The 18829-nt window shown below is 42.1% G+C and overlaps 1 protein-coding gene across 1 annotated transcript; it reads right to left on the bottom strand.

Moving 5' to 3' along the window:
• Nucleotides 1-32: 32 nt before the first annotated feature.
• On the bottom strand, nucleotides 33-17630 carry LOC106610892 (uncharacterized). The gene is made up of 6 exons (XM_014210556.2): nucleotides 17194-17630; nucleotides 9451-10966; nucleotides 7467-7771; nucleotides 6280-6380; nucleotides 1853-1952; nucleotides 33-1665 (listed from the first exon to the last, which is right to left on the bottom strand). The coding sequence occupies exons 2-6, from the start codon at nucleotides 10894-10896 to the stop codon at nucleotides 1536-1538; spliced, it is 2082 nt and encodes a 693-aa protein (XP_014066031.1). The 5' UTR covers nucleotides 10897-10966; nucleotides 17194-17630; the 3' UTR covers nucleotides 33-1535.
• Between the last annotated feature and the right edge of the window lie 1199 nt (nucleotides 17631-18829).

The following is an 18829-nucleotide window of genomic DNA, read 5'->3' as shown; positions in this document are numbered from 1 at the left end:
CTACCATATCCACATATGCCATTTAGCCGTTAGCAATAAGCTTAAATCAGAGGTTGAATTAGCGTATTATATGATTATGACAATCTAAAAGATAATAATTTACTTTAAGCAAGCTTAGATGGGGTAGTTCATATTGAAATGGTCATAGGTAGGCTGCCCTGCAATTCCGTCGTCTTTATTGTAAACTGCCTAAGTGCTCCATTTATTTTTTCTTATAAATGAAACCTCTATTTTATTAGCATCAGTGAGCCACATGCAATATCTCCTCAGTCATCGAGTGCACTCATATGGTATTCTGACTGGGCTTGACATTCATCCTTGTAAAAGTTCACTCAACAGGGTTTCAGGCAACTGCTTTTAATGTGAAATCAGAAACCTGTGCAAGAAATGTGCCAAGATTCACAATGTCAAAGAAAATAGGCCACACACACAACAGATCCCTACAAATCGGGTTTCTCACCAAATTCCCACACTAGATTATGTTTACAGATGTCTCTTCAACACAAGCATCAATACAAGGCCAATCCATATTGCTTCGCTGCACAGAATATAGATGATAAAGTAGAGAATTTTAAGAGTTGACCTAATCCATCTGACAAACTAACTCCCTTACTTCAGTTTGTTAGACAAGAAATCTAAGATGGAACAAAAACGTCAAGCAACCATAACATGACCTCAAATACTCAGGCATATGCTAACAAACAAATGACAGGCCATCAGAGGCAGTAAGTGAAGGGCATCTGGAACAATACCTATGGCACCACACCTTGGAAATGGTGTAGATCAGTAATGATTTGATTATCCCTTCAAATTGTTCCAACTGAACCAAGGATTATTTGTTTGTACTTCAACAGCAAGAATGCAACATGTATGGGGGAAGAAATTCAACTGTACAAATAAGAGTTTAGGCAGGGAAATGTGCACAGCATTCAAAAAACAGTTATTTAAAACACACACACATAAAAAAGAAGCCTGTGCAAACAAGGTGCCTAGCACAAACTAGGAGTGACAGTACAAAAAGGGAATAAGTGCAGCAATAGAGCAATTCAATTAGGAAATGGTGATCAGAGACAGGCAGGCAAAACGATTGGCTGTTACGTTATTTTTGTTCCCTTTTCTGTCATCAATGTTATGATTATACTGGAAGGTAAGCTGAAAGGAACATAATTGAAATTAAAGTATAACAAGAAAAGAGATTAATCACACGCAAATCCACAATATTACTGTCTCAGAGATCAAATTGAAAAAAATGAAAAGAAAAAAAAATCTCTGGGCTTCAAGACACTAACAATAAACACACAATCTTGAGCGAGGATAAATTAATTAATTTCACAAACAAAAAACAATAAGTGAAAGACATTCTTAAAAGATGAGAGCAGAAGTAGAGGATTAATTCAAGTTTTAACCGTGGTTCTAGGCTTATAATATAAGAGCTCAAATCTCACAGACACCTAATGACCTGAGTGATGTCATTTGCCAAATTTAAAAGTGTACTGCCCTATATGTTCCTCTGGAAGATGCTTTGTTGCTTGGGTTTACAGAACTGGACTTCTCTCAAAGATCTGTGGGAGATTGGCAAAGCGCTGGTGGTTCCTGTAGTTCTGGTTCTGCCATTCGTCCAGAGTGTAATTTGTTCTGTCATTTCCAAATCGTCTTTGGTAATTTCTGATGAAAAAAATTGAGAAAAAATAAATACAAATACATTAAAAAAAAAAAAAGTTTTAAAGTGAAATCAATACTCAGAAATGAGTATGTGACTGCATTAGAAAAGATGCAATCCATTCTCCAATTAAGACTGAAATGTCCTCTACAGAGGGCAGCAGTAGATAAACACACATGTAGATGCCTGTACCTGCGGGTGAGATCCGAGGGGTGCTGCCACTGCCTGCCGTTGGTGCCTGGTCCCTGTTCGGCCACATGGTTCATCAGGTTCAGCAGCTCAGTCATCACCCCTGGAGACAAACCCATACAGGTAGCACACACACACAACAAGCTGAACAAGTACTATGAAGAAGAAGAGGATACAGGACAGCAAGAATATACAGCATCAATGGCACAGAAAACCTGGGAATTATAATGCCATTTGAGGATCATTACAAGCATTATTCAGAAATCTAGAACAAGTGGCTTCAGATAAGTGTCTGCTAAATTACCATTATTATTTTTTAAATTAATAATATTAGATTAAGCTGGTGTTCATAACAAAAACGATGCAAAAGACAATTAAGAAAAAAAACCTAGCCAGTCAGTGAGCATGTCCTAATAACTGTATTTCTGCAAAAAAAGTCAAACTATCAATGAAAAATGGAAATCCAAGACAACTTCCTAGTGAAGGTGATTATCCTAGCCCAAGCAGCTCTTAAGATTTGTTACATGTGTGGTGTGGTACAGTACATGGCGACGGCTTAAGCGCCTACACCAGCAAAAAAATTAAAAAAATTAAAATAAAAAAGAGATGCCCAGAGCTTACCCATGATGTTGCACAATTGAAGTCAATAGGTCAATTTTAGTCAAAGTATGGTATATTTGGGCTTGAAGTGGGAAATCCAAAGTGGGAACTTTGTGGAAATCCGTGTCAATGACTTGCAAGTGCTTTCTGACTTGCGTGTCAGTTCCAGGGCTGGCTTTAGTTAATTTGGAACCACCTACAGTACCAGTCAAAAGTTTGGACACACCTACTCAGTCAAGGGTTTTTCTTTAAAATTGTACTATTTTCTACATTGTAGAATAATAGTGAAGCCATCAAAATGATGAAATAACACACATGGAATGATGTAGTAAACAAAAATGTTAATCTAAATATATTTTATATTCTTCAAAGTAGCCACCCAAATCAATCAAATAAATGCGTCAGAGTTCAAGTAACAGACATCAACTGTTCATAGGAGACTGTGTGATCAAATCAAATGTTATTAGTCACATGCGCCGAATACAACATGTGTAGACCTTAGTGAAATGCTTACTTACGAGCCCCTAACTGAAAGTGCAGTTTCAAAAAATACAGATAAGAATAAGAGATAAAAGTAACAAGTAATTAAAGAGCAGCAAGCAGTAAAAAAATAACAATATATAAAGGGGGGTGCCGGTACAGAGTCAATGTGCCGGGGCACCGGTTAGTTGAGGAAGTATGTACATGTAGGTAGAGTTAATTAAAGTGACTATACATAGATGACAACAGGCAGTGGTGTGGAGAGAGGGGCAATGCTAATAGTCTGGGTAGCCATTTGACTAGATGTTCAGGAGTCTTATGGCTTGAGGGTAGAAGCTGTTTAAAGGCCTCTTGGACATAGAGTCAGGCCTTCATGGTAGAATTGCTGCAAAGAAGCCACTACCAAAGGACACCAATAAGAAGAAGAGACTTGCTTGGGCCAAAAAACACAAGCAATGGACATTAGACTGGTGGAAACTTGTCCTTTGGTCTAGAGTCCAAATTGGAGATTTTTGGTTCCAACCGCCATGTCTTTGTGAGACGCGGTGTGGGTGAACGGATGATCTCCACATGTGTATTTCCCACCGTAAAGCATGGAGGAGGTGGTGTTATGGTGTGCGTGTGCTTTGCTGGTGGCACTGTTTGATTTATTTAGAATTCAAGGCACACTTAATCAGCATGGTTATCACAGCATTCTGCAGCGATACACCATCCCATCTGGTTTGGGCTTAACGGGACTATCAGTTGTTTTTCAACAGGACAATGACATCTCCAGGTTGTGTAAGGGCTATTTCACCAAGGAGAGTGATGGAGTGCTGCGTCCCACAATCCCCTGACCTCAACCAAATTGAGATGGTTTGGGATGAGTCAGACTGCAGAGTGAAGGAAAAGCAGCCAACAAGTGCTCAGCATATGTGGGAACTCATTCAAGACTGTTGGAAAAGGATTCCAGGTGAAGCTGGTTGAGAGAATGCCAAGAGCGTGCAAAGCTGTCAAGGAAAAGGGTGGCTATTTGAAGAATCTCAAATAGAAAATAAATTTTGATTTGTTTTTGGTTACTACATGATTCCATATGTGTTGTTTCATAGTCTTGATGTCTTCACTATTATTCTAGAGAAAAGAAAAACCCTTGCATGAGTAGGTGTTCTAAAACATTTGACCGGTAGTGTACATGTACCAATTGTTAAGTTCATGTTTTAAGTATCCCTATATTTCTGTTATTACGGGGCTATCACTCAGTCAAGAGTGCGCCTGCACAGGAAGTCTGTTCGTTGATGAACTTAGCCTAGAGTGCAATGGCTACCTTGTAGTGTGTTCATACGGTATTGTAAATTTTGTTAAACTGGAACCTTGTTGTTGTGTCATTTCGAGTTAACACAAATCACCTCGACTAACCTGTACCCCCGCACATTTACTCGGTACCGGGCCCCTGTACATAGCCTCGTTATTGTTATGTAATTCTTCTGTTAATATTTTCTTAACTAAATAAAATAAAAGTAACTATTTCTTGAACTAGGGGGCTGAGTCACTGGCATCTGGTGTACTTCCATGCCGTCCCTGGGAGGGGTGCGTCACTTGAGTGGGTTGAGTCACTGACGTGGTCTTCCTGTCTGGGTTGGCGCCCCCCCTTGGGCTGTGCCGTGGCGGAGATCTTTGTGGGCTATACTCGGCCTTGTCCCGGGATGGTATGTTGGTGGTTGGAGATATCCCTCCAGTGGTGTGGAGGCTGTGCTTTGGCAAAGTGGGTGGGGTTATATACTACCTGTTTGGCCCTGTCCGGGGGTTTCATCGGATGGGGCCACAGTGTCTCCTGACCCCTCCTGTCTCAGCCTCCAGTATTTATGCTGCAGTAGTTTATGTGTCGGGGGGCTAGGGTCAGTCTGTCACATCTGGAGTATTTCTCTTGTCTTTTCCGGTGTCCTGTGTGAATTTAAATATGCTCCCTCTAATTCTCTCTCTCTTTCTCGGGAGCCCTAGGACCATGCCTCAGGACTACCTGGCTTGATGACTCCTTGCTGTCCCCAGTTCACCTGGCCGTGCTGCTGCTCCAGTTCCAACTGCTCTGCCTGCAGCTATGGAACCCTGACCTGTTCACCGGACGTGCTACCTGTCCCAGACCTGCTGGAACCCTGACCTATTCACCGGATGTGCTACCTGTCCTAGACCTGCTGTTTTCAACTCTCTAGAGAAAGCAGGAGCGGTAGAGATACTCTCAAAGATCGGCTATGAAAAAGCCAACTGACACTTACTCTTGTGTTACTGACTTGTTGCACCCTCGACAACTACTATGATTATTATTATTATTTGACCATGCTGGTCATTTATGAACATTTGAACATCTAGGCCATGTGCTGTTATAATCTCCACCCGGCACAGCCAGAAGAGGACTGGCCACCCCTCATAGCCTGGTTCCTCTCTAGGTTTCTTCCTAGGTTATGGCCTTTCTAGGGAGTTTTTCCTAGCCACCGTGCTTCTACACCTGCATTGCTTGCTGTTTGGGGTTTTAGGCTGGGTTTCTGTACAGCACTTTGAGATATCAGCTGATGTAAGAAGGGCTATATAAATACATTTGATTTGAACTGCACTGTTGGTTAAGGGCTTGTAAGTAAGCATTGTGCATTCGGCGCATGTGACAAATCAAATTTGATAAGTCTTTGAATGTCCTTGAGTGGCCCAGCCAGAGCCCGGACTTGAACCCGATCAAACATTTCTGGAGAGACCTGAAAACAGCTGTGCAGCGACGCTCCCCATCCAACCTGACAGAACTTGAGAGGATCTGCAGAGACGAATGGGAGAAACTCCCCAAATACAAGTGTGCCAAGCTTGTAGCGTCATACCCAAGAATACTAGAGGTTGTAATTGCTGCCAAAGGAGCTTCAACAAAGTACTGAGTAAAGGGTCTGAATACTTACATAAATGTGCAATTTCCATATACACATACATATATACATACACATTATATATATATATATATATATATATATATATATCCTAATATTTCTAAATGACTGGACTTTCCCTTTATGCGCTGCACAGCAAAAATCATAGGTAGGTTAGGATTCAAGGTTATTAGGACTGGCATGAATTAAGTCCGACTTAGAACGGGATTTCACACAAAGCCTTACACATTATTACAGCCAACCACAGAGGATTCACGACAACATAAGATAAGGACTTGGTGTGGAAATGGGGTAAGGTTTTGGGGCGATACATAGACTTCAAGAGAACGAGAAATTAGTCTAAATAACTTATTTGTTGGGAAAACAAGAACATTTCACTAAATTCACCAATTGAAGCACCCGGTTAGCACCAGGCCCCCAACATCCCAAATAATGAGATACACCTCTTACCTTCTCCTGCACCAATGTTCTCCCTTATGTGTCTGGTGACTGAGTCCACATAGAGCCACTTCTCACGCTGCCAGTCCTCCTCCCTGTCATAGACCACCGGCCTGGAAAAGACATCCACCCAATTCAAACACTCAAGAAATCTATTCTGCTTCCTTCCACTCTCACAAGACCTGAGATCTGACAGAATTGAATAAGTAATGCTTTGACCATTCAAGTCATGCAAAAGCATTGATTAAATAAAGATGCATTTGTGAAGTGGTTGAGTGGGAGAATAACCAGACTGTCTGTCTACATTCAGAGAAGAAAAATAAACCAGTCTCTCTGGAAATAATACCAGTCAGCAGGGCCTGAAGCTCACTTTTTGGTCCAACAGCCACTATGGCGTAGATTTTAAAATGTACCCACCACTCAGATTTAGAATTACACCAACAAAAAGAAGGGATGAGCATCCTTTGTCATGTTTCTAAACCAATAATTGTATTACTAGTAAGATGTAAATGAGGTATAGTGTTTAATTTCATTTTTTGTGACCAAGTCTTTAAACCAAAATATCAGATGAGACAAATGTTCACCTGCCCCTTTCAGGGCGGGAGGTTACTGTGGTAATGCCAGTTGAGTCATGTTTGTGCCTGTGAGATTGAGTCTGACTAGTAGCCACGCCTTCTCTTCCCTAGCAGTTGAAACTCAAACATTGAAAAACAACCTAGCTTGTGAACAAAACAAAGTAAATAGCCATGAAACACAAGGACAGTCTCACTTCAGTCAACTATCGTTATGCCTATGCGTAGCGCTTCTAAAAATTCAACTTTCACTCAGCACTTCACATCAGCACAGCCCCCAACCAGGCAATGTTGCTGCGCGAGGTGGGATAGGCTATAGGATTAATAGTTCTTTGACTTTGTGCGATTCATTTACCAACTACGAAACAAAAAATGGCAGAAATATTACTGATGCATTTATTTTGCTATAAATCATACTATTTTAAGTCATAAATGCAAGTGAAATGCTAGCACTGTGGAGCCCTGACTACCCGCCAACAAGGCTGGTGAAATAGACATCTTACAGCCAATGCAAAAATCTGCCCGCATTTGGCAGGTGCTAATTTTAGGCCCTGCCAGTTAGGGAGGAAAATCATCAAATTGCTCCCTGTAAGAGATTTAGAAAACATCAAGGACTCTGAAATGTACCTTGGTGCAGTTTTCTGGACAGGTCTTGTATTGACCACTTTCTGGTCAGATGAAGTTGAAGCTGCCTGGACAGGTTTAATCTTCTTCACTTTCTGCCCAGGCGAAGGTTTATGGACAATTGTGTTCTTGATAATGTTCTGTCCAGGTGAAGGTTTCTGGACAGGTCTTGTTGTTGTCTTGACAACATTCTTCTCCGGAAAAGGTTTCTGCACAGATCTGATCTCAGACACTTTCTGCTCAGGCGGCATTGCGGGTTTTCTGCTGCTGCTCTGCTGCACGCTGGGAACCACCACCACTGACCTCACCTGGATACAGCAGAAAGGTCTTACAGCAATATGACCAGAGATATCCACACTAGCACTATACAGTCACAACCAAATCTAAGCTATCCTAACAGTTGATGCAGGCAAAACAAATACATTTCTAAATATGGCTATATGGACACAAAATACAGTAAAAATGTGTTAATGATGAAATATGATTAGTTAACTTGTTATGGATAGGGGGCAGTATTTTCACGGCCGGATAAAAAAACGTACCCGATTTAATCTGGTTATTACTCCTGCCCAGAAACTAGAATATGCATATAATTAGTAGCTTTGGATAGAAAATACTCCAAAGTTTCTAAAACTGTTTGAATGGTGTCTGTGAGTATAACAGAACTCAAATGGCAGGCCAAAACCTGAGAAGATTCTGTACAGGAAGTACCCTGTCTGACCATTTCTTGGCCTTCTTTGTCATCTCTATCCAAAACAGACGATCTCTGCTGTAACGTGACACGTTCTAAGGCTCCCATAGGCTCTCAGAAGGCGCCAGAACGTTGAATGATGACTCTGCAGTCTCTGGCTAAAAAACAGCGCATTTGGATAGTGGTCGATCTGAGTACAATGAGATGGGTGCGCGCGTGCACGTGAAGAGGCCATTTTACATTTTCAGTCTTTGAACGAAAACAACGACTCCCGGTCGGAATATTATCGCTATTTTACGAGAAAAATCGCATAAAAATAGATTTTAAACAGCGTTTGACATGCTTCGAAGTACGGTAATGGAATATTTTGAAATTGTTTGTCACGAAACGCGCCGGCGCGTCACCCTTATTTACCCTTCGGATAGTGTCTTGAACGCACGAACAAAACGCCGCTATTTGGATATAACTATGGATTATTTGGAACCAAACCAACATTTGTTGTTGAAGTAGAAGTCCTGGGAGTGCATTCTGACGAAGAACAGCAAAGGTAATCCAATTTTTCTTATAGTAAATCTGAGTTTGGTGAGTACCAAACTTGGTGGGTGTCAAAATAGCTAGCCTGTGATGGCCGGGCTATCTACTCAGAATATTGCAAAATGTGCTTTCACCAAAAAGCTATTTTAAAATCGGACACCGCGATTGCATAAAGGAGTTCTGTATCTATAATTCTTAAAATAATTGTTATGTTTTTTGTGAACGTTTATCGTGAGTAATTTAGTAAATTCACTGGAAGTGTTAGGTGGGAATGCTAGTTCTGAACGTCACATGCTAATGTAAAAAGCTGTTTTTTTATATAAATATGAACTTGATTGAACAAAACATGCATGTATTGTATAACATAATGTCCTAGGAGTGTCATCTGATGAAGATCATCAAAGGTTAGTGCTGCATTTAGCTGTGGTTTTGGTGACATATGCTAGCTTGAAAAATGGGTGTCTGATTATTTCTGGCTGGGTACTCTCCTGACATAATCTAATGTTTTGCTTTCGTTGTAAAGCCTTTTTGAAATCGGACAGTGCGGTTAGATAAAGAAGAGTGTTGTCTTTAAAATGGTGTAAAATAGTCATATGTTTGAAAAATGGAAGTTTTCGGATTTTCGAGGAGTTTGTATTTCGCGCCACGCCCTATCATTGGATATTGGAGCGGTGTTCCGCTAGCGGAACGTCTAGATGTAAGAGGTTAAATCACACAGCTACATTAAGAAAACAAAAAGTAGTAAGTGTTTGGACCGCTTACCTGGACTTGGAGAGGTAAGGTGTTCTCGTAGCTGGTGTCCACGGTTACCTCGTCGGCCAGGAGTGTGACCTGGCACTCCTGAACTGAATCAAGCCCACCTCCCCCCCCCTCCACCACATTTCCCTCACAACCAGCATTGAACTCCACTGGGGCAATGTGACACAATGAGGACTCCAGTATGGGGGCGCCGATACTCCAATCGCCCTCTGCCGTACCCTCCAAGCCCTCATCTGCACCCTCCACTGGGACCAGAGGTGCCCCATATAACCCATAAGCTAGATCCTCCGAAGTGAAAGAGTAGTGCAGCTGGCAAACAACAGCCTGGCCCCCATTGGGATCAGGGAACCCTGGAGGACATGGAGGCTCTCCCTCATCTGACACAGCCATCTGCAGCCTCTGCATCACCTCCCTCCCCCTAAACAAAAGGCTGGACGAGATGCGGGGCTGCAGGGGTGTCACAGCCTGAGACACGTCCTTTCCTGCTTTAAGTGCCTCAAGGTAGGACCTGGAGAAAAAACCCTCAATGCTCACAACCTCCTCTTCCTCCTGATGTTTTATCTCCTCATTGCCCTCTTTTTCCCTTTCTCCCACCATCTCCTCTCCTTTCCCCTCCTCCCTCTCTCCGACGTCATATCTCTCCCCTGAAACCTGGTCCTGTGTTGGACTATGAGTTAAGAAAGGTTTAGTTTGCTGGGTGTCGCTGTCACTGGGGTTACGGGTGCGGTCGTCGTAAAAACTGTTACAGCTATCGACAAAGGCTTCAATGCCCTCATCGCTCCCCTTGTCACTGGGGCTCAGGCACATGATGTCATCAACGTCAAAGTTAAAAACAGGACCAAGGTCCATCAAGACTTTCTCAGGCTCATGGCCTATGGTCTCAGACCAGGCCTCAGACTCGTTTGATACTGGGCCGCCTGGAGCTGCAGCACCACCGTGTCTACTTCCAGCCTCTACTGCTTGGCCACACTGGATATGATCAGAGTTTGGCACACATATCACAGCTTCTGATGTACCTTCATCTTTGACTGTATTTTCAACACTAGATGGCACTTTTTGGAGGTCAGTGGTAGGGGAGACAGTGGCTACATTTGGAAGGGTGTTAGATGAAACTACAACACAAGCCAGGTCTGGGGAGATTGCCTTAGGACTACTGCAGGGCTTTTTGTATGTAGTTTCATATGTGTCATCAAGGCAGGAGTCATCCAATCGCCTCTTGTGTCTTGTAGGGGCATTGTTGTTCACAATCTCTATTTTCAAGTTGCAGAATGGATTGGACGAATTCCATGACTGGTTAGTGCCGCTAGGACTAACCCTACCGTTTTCACAAGTTATCATTCTAGAATAAACAGAGAGTGGTCTCAAGTGCCCAAAACTCTTATCTCCTCTTGGTTTTGCACTACTTAGCCTATTAAATATTGTCTTCAGAGGCTGGTTAGGCCTCTCCATTGCCCCTGATAGTGGTCAACCAGCTGGGGCTAAACAGATACCAGGATCAGCAACTCTTCTAGAACGTTTCCTAAGGGTAGAAAAAAAAGATATCTACAACTATTTCACTTCAATTCCAATTCAGACCCTCCCTGAGCTACAGTTGTGAAGCAGGAAAGAATAACTAAGCACTTCTGGATCACAGATTTTTGGAATCCTTCAGAATAAGACTCACGTCCTGTACACTTGGTAAAAACAACAAAAACATAAAACGCAACATGTAAAGTGTTAGTCCCATGTTTCTGGAGCTGAAATTAAAGATCCCAGAAATGTTCCATCCGCACAAGAAGCTTTTTTCTCTCAAATTCTAAGCACAAATGTATTTACATCCCTGTTAGTGATTATTTCTCCTTTGTCAAGATAATCCATCAACCTGACAGGTGAGGCATATCAAGAAGCTGATTAAAATGCATGATCATTACACAGGTGCACCTTGTCCTGGGGACAATAAAAGGCCACTCTAAAATGTTTAGTTGTGTCACGCAACACATTGTCAGATGTTTCAAGTTGAGGGAGTGTGCAATTGGCATGCTGACTGCAGGAATATCCACCATAGCCAAAGAATTAGGGCTGACCCCAGCTAGTCGACTGGTCGATTGTTTGGTTGTTAGGCTATTGGTTGACCGAGATTGTTTTAGTCGAGTAGTAACATATATACACACACACATATATATACACATATATATTATATATATACACATACATATATATGTATATACATACATACATACATACATACATACATACATACATACATATATACACAGTGCCTTCGGAAAGTATTCCGACTCCTTGACTTTTCCCACATTGTTACGTTACAGCCTTAATCCAAAAAATAATAATTTTTAAACTTTGTCACCAATCTACACACAATACACCATAATGACAAAGCGAAAACAGGTTTAGAAATTTTGCAATTGCATTAAAAATAAAAACAGAAATACCTTATTTACATACCCTTTGCTATAAGACTCGAAATTGAGCTCAGGTATATCCGGTTTCCATTGATCATCCTTGAGATGTTTCCAATAGAAGTCGACCGATTAATCGGAATAGCCCATTCATTTGGGCCGATTTCAAGTTTTCATAACAATTGGAAATCGGTATTTTTGGACGCCGATTTGGCCGATTTTTAAAAATTTTATTATTATTATTTTTTATTATTATTATTTATTTTTTAGACCTTTACTTAACTAGGCAAGTCAGTTAAGAACACATTCTTATTTTCAATGACGGCTTAGGAGCGGTGGGTTAACTGCCTTGTTCAGGGGCAGAACGACAGATTTTTACCTTGTCAGCTCAGGGATTCAATCTTGCAACCTTACGGTTAACTAGTCCAACGCTCTAACCACCTGCTTTACGTTGCACTCCACGAGGAGCCTGCCTGTTACGCGAATGCAGTAAGAAGCCAAGGTAAGTTGCTAGCTAGCATTAAACTTATCTTATAAAAAACAATCAATCATAATCACTAGTTAACTACACATGGTTGATGATATTACTAGTTTATCTAGCCTGTCCTGCGTTGCATATAATCGCTTAGGTACACTTTGCTCCAACCATAAACATCAATGCCATTCTTAAAATCAATACACTGAAGTATATATTTTTAAACCTGCATATTTAGCTAAAAGAAATCCAGGTTAGCAGGCAATATTAACCAGATGAAATTGTGTCATTTTGCGTTCATTGCACGCAGTCAGGGTATATGCAACAGTTTGGGCTGCCTGGCTCGTTGCGAACTAATTTGCCAGAATTTTACATAATTATGACATAACACTGAAGGTTGTGCAATGTAACAGGTATAACGTTTTGTTTGAGATGATAGTTTCCGGATTCGACCATATTAATGACCTAAGGCTCGTATTTCTGTGTGTTATTATGTTATAATTAAGTCTATGATTTGATAGAGCAGTCTGACTGAGCGATGGTAGGCAGCAGCAGGCTCGTAAGCATTCATTCAAAATAGCACTTTACTGCGTTTTGCCAGCAGCCCTTCGCAATGCATTGCACTGTTTATGACTTCAAGCCTGTCAACTCCCAAGATTAGGCTGGTGTAACCGATGTGAAATGGCTAGCTAGTTAACCCGGGTGCGCGCTAATAGTGTTTCAAACGTCACTCGCTCTGAGAGTTGGAGTAGTTGTTCCCCTTCCTCTACATGGGTAACGCTGCTTTCGAGGGTGGCTGCTGTCGATGTGTTCCTGGTTCGAGCCCAGGTAGGAGCGAGGAGAGGGACAGAAGCTATACTGTTACACTGGCAATACTAAAGTGCCTATAAGAACATCCAATAGTCAAAGGTATATGAAATACAAATCGTATAGAGAGAAATAGTCCTATAGAGAGAAATAGTCCTATTCCTATAATAACTACAACCTAAAACATCTTACCTGGGAATATTGAAGACTCCTGTTAAAAGGAACCACCAGCTTTCATATGTTCTCATGTTCTGAGCAAGGAACTTAAACGTTAGCTTTTTTACATGGAGAAGAAAGTAAATGTGCAATATGTGCCAACACTTTGTTTTTGCATTATTTAAACCAAATTGAAAATTTTTCATTATTTATGAGGCTAAATTGATTTTATTTATATATTATATTAAGTTAAAATAAGTGTTCCTTCAGTATTGTTGTAATTGTCATTATTAAAAAAAAAAACGTTAAAAAAAAATAAAATAAAAAAATGGCTGATTAATCGGTATCGGCTTCTTTGGTCCTCCAATAATCGGTATCGGCATTGAAAAATCATAACCGGTCGACCTCTAGTTTCTAAAACTTGGAGTCCACCTTTGAGGTTGAAGGAATTGTCCATAGAGCTCCGAGACAGAATTGTGTCAAGGCACAGATCTGGGAAAGGGTACCAAAAAATGTCTGCAGCATTGAATGCCAAGCGTCACGTCTGGAGGAAACCTGGCACCATCCCTACGGTGAAGCATGGTGGTGGTAGCATCATGCTGTGGGGATGTTTTTCAGCGGCAGGGTCTGGGAGACTAGTCAGGATCGAGGCAAAGATGAACAGAGCAAAGTAGAGAAATCCTTGATGAAAACCTGCTCCAGATCACTCAGGACCTCAGACTGGGGCGAAGGTTCACCTTCCAACAGGACAACGACCCAAAGCACACAGCCAAGACAATGCAGGAGTGGCCCAGCCAGAGCCCGGACTTGAACCAGATCGAACATCTCTGGAGAGACCTGAAAATAGCTGAGCTTGAGAGGATCTGCAGAGAGGAATGGGAGAAACTCCCCAAATACAGGTGTGCCAAGCTTGTAGCGTAATACCCAAGAAGACTCGAGGCTGTAATCGCTGCCAAAGGTGCTTCAAGAAAGTACTGAATACTTATGTAAATGTGATATTTCCGTTTTTGTTAAAAAAAAATTAAAATGCACACAATTCTAAAAACCTGTGTTTTTTTCCCCTCCCCAATTTCGTGGTATCCAACTGTCTTGTCTCATCGCTGCAACACCCATACGGACTCGGGAGAGGCGAAGGTCGAAACACAAACCAACCAAGCCGCACTGCTTCTTTAGACAATGCACATCCAACCCGGAAGCCAGCCACACCAATGTGTCGGAGGAAACACCGTACACCTAGCGACCTGGTCAGCGTGCACTGCGCCCGGCCCGCCACAGGAGTTGCTAGTGCGCGATGAGACAAGGATATCACTGCCGGCCAAACCCTCCCTAACCCGGACGACGCTGGGCCAATTGTGCGCCGCCCTCTGGGCCTCCCGGTCGCAGCCGGATGCGACAGAGCCTGGGCTTGAACCCAGAATCTCTGGTGGCACAGCTAGCTGCGATGCAGTGCCTTAGACCACTGCGCCACCCGGGAGTCCCTAAAAACCAGTTTTTGCTTTGTCATTATGGGGTAGTGTGTAGACTGCTGAGGGGGGGGGTAGGTGTCCAAACTTTTGACTGGTACTGTATGTCACGGGTAGTAAATGTAGCGTTAATGCCCATCATTTGGTAAAAAAAATGTATGTTAATGCATGTATTAATTACAGTAATTGACCATTCTTACTCAGAGTTCAACATGCTACACTTGTGAGAAAGAAGTTCTGCTTTATTTCATAACCATCATTTACGAGATTAGTATATTTTTTCATTGTCTTTTGTTTGGAGTGCTCCATGTGAGGATGTGTTTGGTTTCTCTGTCCTGATAATGTTGAGGGAGCGCACATATAGAAGTACCGGTCCTGATGCGCGGAAATGTACGAAAGTGGATTTTTTTAACAGCCATTGCGAATGATATATTAAATCTATAGTTCCTCAAAGTAAGCTATTTGAAAGATCTTTCCATCGATATTCACCAATCCTCAGCGTGAAAGAGCAACGGAAGTTATAGGGCTACTGCTGCATTGGCCTATAGGCTACTTTGTTTTTTTAAATAACCTTACTTCAATTATTTAACTAGGCATGTCAGTTATTTTACAATGACTGCCTACCCCGGCCAAACCTTCCCCTAACCCGAACGACGCTGGGCCAATTGTGCGCCGCCCTACGGGACTCCCGATAACAGCCGGTTGTAATTCAGCCTGTGATCGAACCAGGATCTGTAGTGACGCCTCTAGCACTGAGATGCAGTGCCTTAGACCGCTGCGCCACTCGGGACATGCCTCATAAGATTAAATAAAACTTTCAGGTTTCAAACAATGAATGTTTTCAAAATGCATACTGCCTCCAGCAAACATTGTAAAGTAGTGGGTGATGCACTGATAGCCTGTGACCTACATTTGAATGGGAGGCGCTTCAATTATCAGTTGAGAAATAAAAATAGTTATTTTTAATCACGCACCAAAACTTATGCTCGGTTGGATTTAGTCTGAACAAAAATATAAATGTACAATTTCAAAGACTTTACTGAGTTACAGTTCATATAGGAAATCAGTCAATTTGAATAAATTCATTAGGCCATAATCTATGAATTTCACATGACTGGGAATAAAGATATGCATCTGTTAGTCACAAACACGAGTTTGGCCAGTCTGTGGCTTCAGGCTCATGCGATGGTGCCTGGAGAGCAGGCCAGCAGTGGAGAATACCCTCTCCGTACTTGCAATGGCACTGCGGATGCTAAACACCCTTCGGGCCACTCTTGCCAGGAATGCTGAGTTTTTTTGTATTTTTTATTATTCTATTGGTAGGCCTAAAAAAGGTTTTTAGGCAAAATAACCCCATCAAAACAATAAGCACCTTGGAAGAGTAATATCAGTAATATCAGGCCTATTGGACCAAAATCAATGATAGTCTATTGTATAGATAATAGAACGAAAATTAACTGAACTTTTAAGCGATCTGATTTTTTGTTTCTAAATAATTTGCAACAATGATACACTTAGCTAGCTACCCACCTCGTTCCTTTCTGTTAGCATGTAGTACACCATCATGTTTCGGGAGGCGTGTCTTTTCAGATTCCACAATGACTCTTTAGTTGTGGACACTACATCACCGCACTCCCTCTCTTGATCTTGTAAGTCACCTTGATTTTGCACCTGTGTGTTTTGTCAGTTTCTTTATGAAAATATTATGAAAAAAGCCTTTGGGTAACTCGCTCCACGCTTCAGTCAAATTGGTCACGCGCAATTCCTCGTTCCGCTCTCATACTCTGGGCCCAGTCTGATGACCTGGAGCATGCCGCACCACCCTAGGAAGCTTCTCCAGTTATAGATGCACTTCAGACCCTGTCCTAGCCCAAGATGTACTCTTAAGGAGCCGAACGTTACAGTTAGCCTAAGGACCTTGTGTTATTTTCAGAGGTAGACTGGCTCTGACAGCCAGAACACCATCTAAACGTGAATAGATTATCGATATGATACGGTTCTAGAAACACAAATGCACACTTACTGAATACTGTTAAACATGCAGTTGGCTAACCTCAAAAAATGACCATTATATTGATTTTACTACTAACGTTAGCTAGCCAACTTACTGTAGCTCGCTAGGAAATGCGATTCATCACGACACATCACACAAAAACATTTTAGAGCCAGACTAGCTAGCTCAAGTTGGAATATTTCGTCTCCTTCACTGTTATTTGAAGGTGCCATGCTTCAATAATGATCTTATTGTTTTACGTAAGTTAAAGTTGTAAAAGCATGTTAAACGTTGACAAAGACACTGACAGCTAGCTAACGACGTTAGCACGTCGCTTCCCCCTCATCAGAAAAATGTTTATCGGTCCAACAAAAGTTTGATAGTTGGTTGTGTGGTTTGATAGTTAGTTGTATAACTAGCTAACTGAACAGTAGCTAATGTTCATAAACTCACCACTTGTACTGTTGTCAAATCAGCCACTGCACAGCCAAAAACACTTGTCGTAATTGGCGCCTCAATTTAGCGGGGTGCCTGCGTGTAGCTGCATGCGCAAGGAAGATCAATGAGTTCACGTGACATCTTCACGTTAGAGGGTACATTTGACAGATGGACCAGAAATCTATCCTTATTTGGATACAATCGAAGTGAGGTTTGTGTACTAAAGGTTGACACGGTAACAGGGGTCCCACGGGATTCGGGCAGGAATGGGAGTCAAGTTCGGGACGGGACAGAGCCATATCGACAGTCCAGAGGAACTGGTTTACTCTCGCGCCTTGCTCCAGTTGTAGCCAGTCATTACTTTACCTCAGATGTACGTGGAGAAATACATAATAACACATGTCTATTGCCAAGTTTCAAAACAACTGGGAACTCTGAAATTACGAGGTTACATCATGACGTCAGTGATCTTCAGATCGGGAAGTCAGAGCTCTAGAAAGACCCCGAGTTGGATGACCGTTGAAGTCGATTTTTTTCCCAGTCGGAGCTCTAATTTTTCCAGAGTTCCCAGTTGTTTTCAACGCGCCAATTATTCATGATTTCACCCGGCTCTGGTAAATACAACGGCTGCCTTCTTTGATTACATCTCGTAATGTTGTTATTAGCTGTGTATAGGCAACTGTCTCGTGAGCTGTGAGCAGCACAGCAGCCAAACGGAGCAGTTGTTATGGCTACTCACAAGCAGAGCGGCTGGATCGCATTAGTGGAAACCATGACTGTTCTCAGGGCACATCTGCCGGTTTTGACTAGCAGAAGTGACTTTTCGTAGCAGGTTAGTAGAATTTACGTGGCAGGTTAGAATAAATAGGTTAAGGTTACGAAAACGGTCAGGGTTAGCTACAATTGTAACCGACGCGACTCGAACATAAACTAAGCAAAAAAAGAAACGTCACTTTTTCAGGACACTGTCTTTCAAAGATGATTCGTAAAATTCTAAATAACTTCACAGATCTTCATTGTAAAGTGTTTAAACACTGTTTTCCATGCTTGTTCAATGAACCATAAACAATTAATGAACATGCACCTGTGGAACGGTTGTTAATTAAGACACAAACAGCTTACATAGGGTATGCAATTAAGGTCACAGTTATGAAACCTTAGGACACCAAAGAGGCCTTTCTACTTACTCTGAAAAACACCAAAAGAAAGATGCCCAGGGTTCATCTGCGTGAACGCTGCAAGGAGGCATGAGAACTGCAGATGTGGCCAGGTCAATAAATTGAAATGTCCGTACTGTGAGATGCCTAAGACAGCGCTACAGGGAGACAGGACGGACAGCTGATTGTCCTCATAGTGGCCGACCACGTGTAACAACACCTCCACAGGATCGGTACATCCGAACATCACACCTGCGGGACAGGTACAGGATGGCAACAACAATTGCCCGAGTTACACCAGGAACACCCGAGTTACATCCCGAGTTACATCCCTCCATCAGTGATCAGACTGTCCGCAATAGGCTAAGAGAGGCTGTACTGAGGGCTTGTAGGCCTGTTGTAAGGCAGGTCCTCACCAGACATCACCGGCAACAACGTCGCCTATGGGCACAAACCCACAGTCGCTGGACCAGACAGGACTGACAAAAAGTGCT

The sequence above is a fragment of the Salmo salar genome, chromosome ssa09 (genome assembly GCF_905237065.1).
Source record: "Salmo salar chromosome ssa09, Ssal_v3.1, whole genome shotgun sequence".
Taxonomy (NCBI): domain Eukaryota; kingdom Metazoa; phylum Chordata; class Actinopteri; order Salmoniformes; family Salmonidae; genus Salmo; species Salmo salar.
This window is presented reverse-complemented; position numbering and strand designations above follow the sequence as displayed.

What these genes read in the sequence shown, in the direction of transcription:
- LOC106610892 (XM_014210556.2), bottom strand. Translation starts at nt 10,896, where the DNA reads ATGGAGAGGCCTAACCAGCCTCTGAAGACAATATTTAATAGGCTAAGT. An exon ending in GAACATTGGTGCAGGAGAAG is followed by an intron (nt 1,953 to 6,279) that starts GTAAGAGGTGTA and finishes GTTTGTCTCCAG; the next exon opens with GGGTGATGACTGAGCTGCTG. An exon ending in CCCTCGGATCTCACCCGCAG is followed by an intron (nt 1,666 to 1,852) that starts GTACAGGCATCT and finishes TTTTTTCATCAG; the next exon opens with AAATTACCAAAGACGATTTG.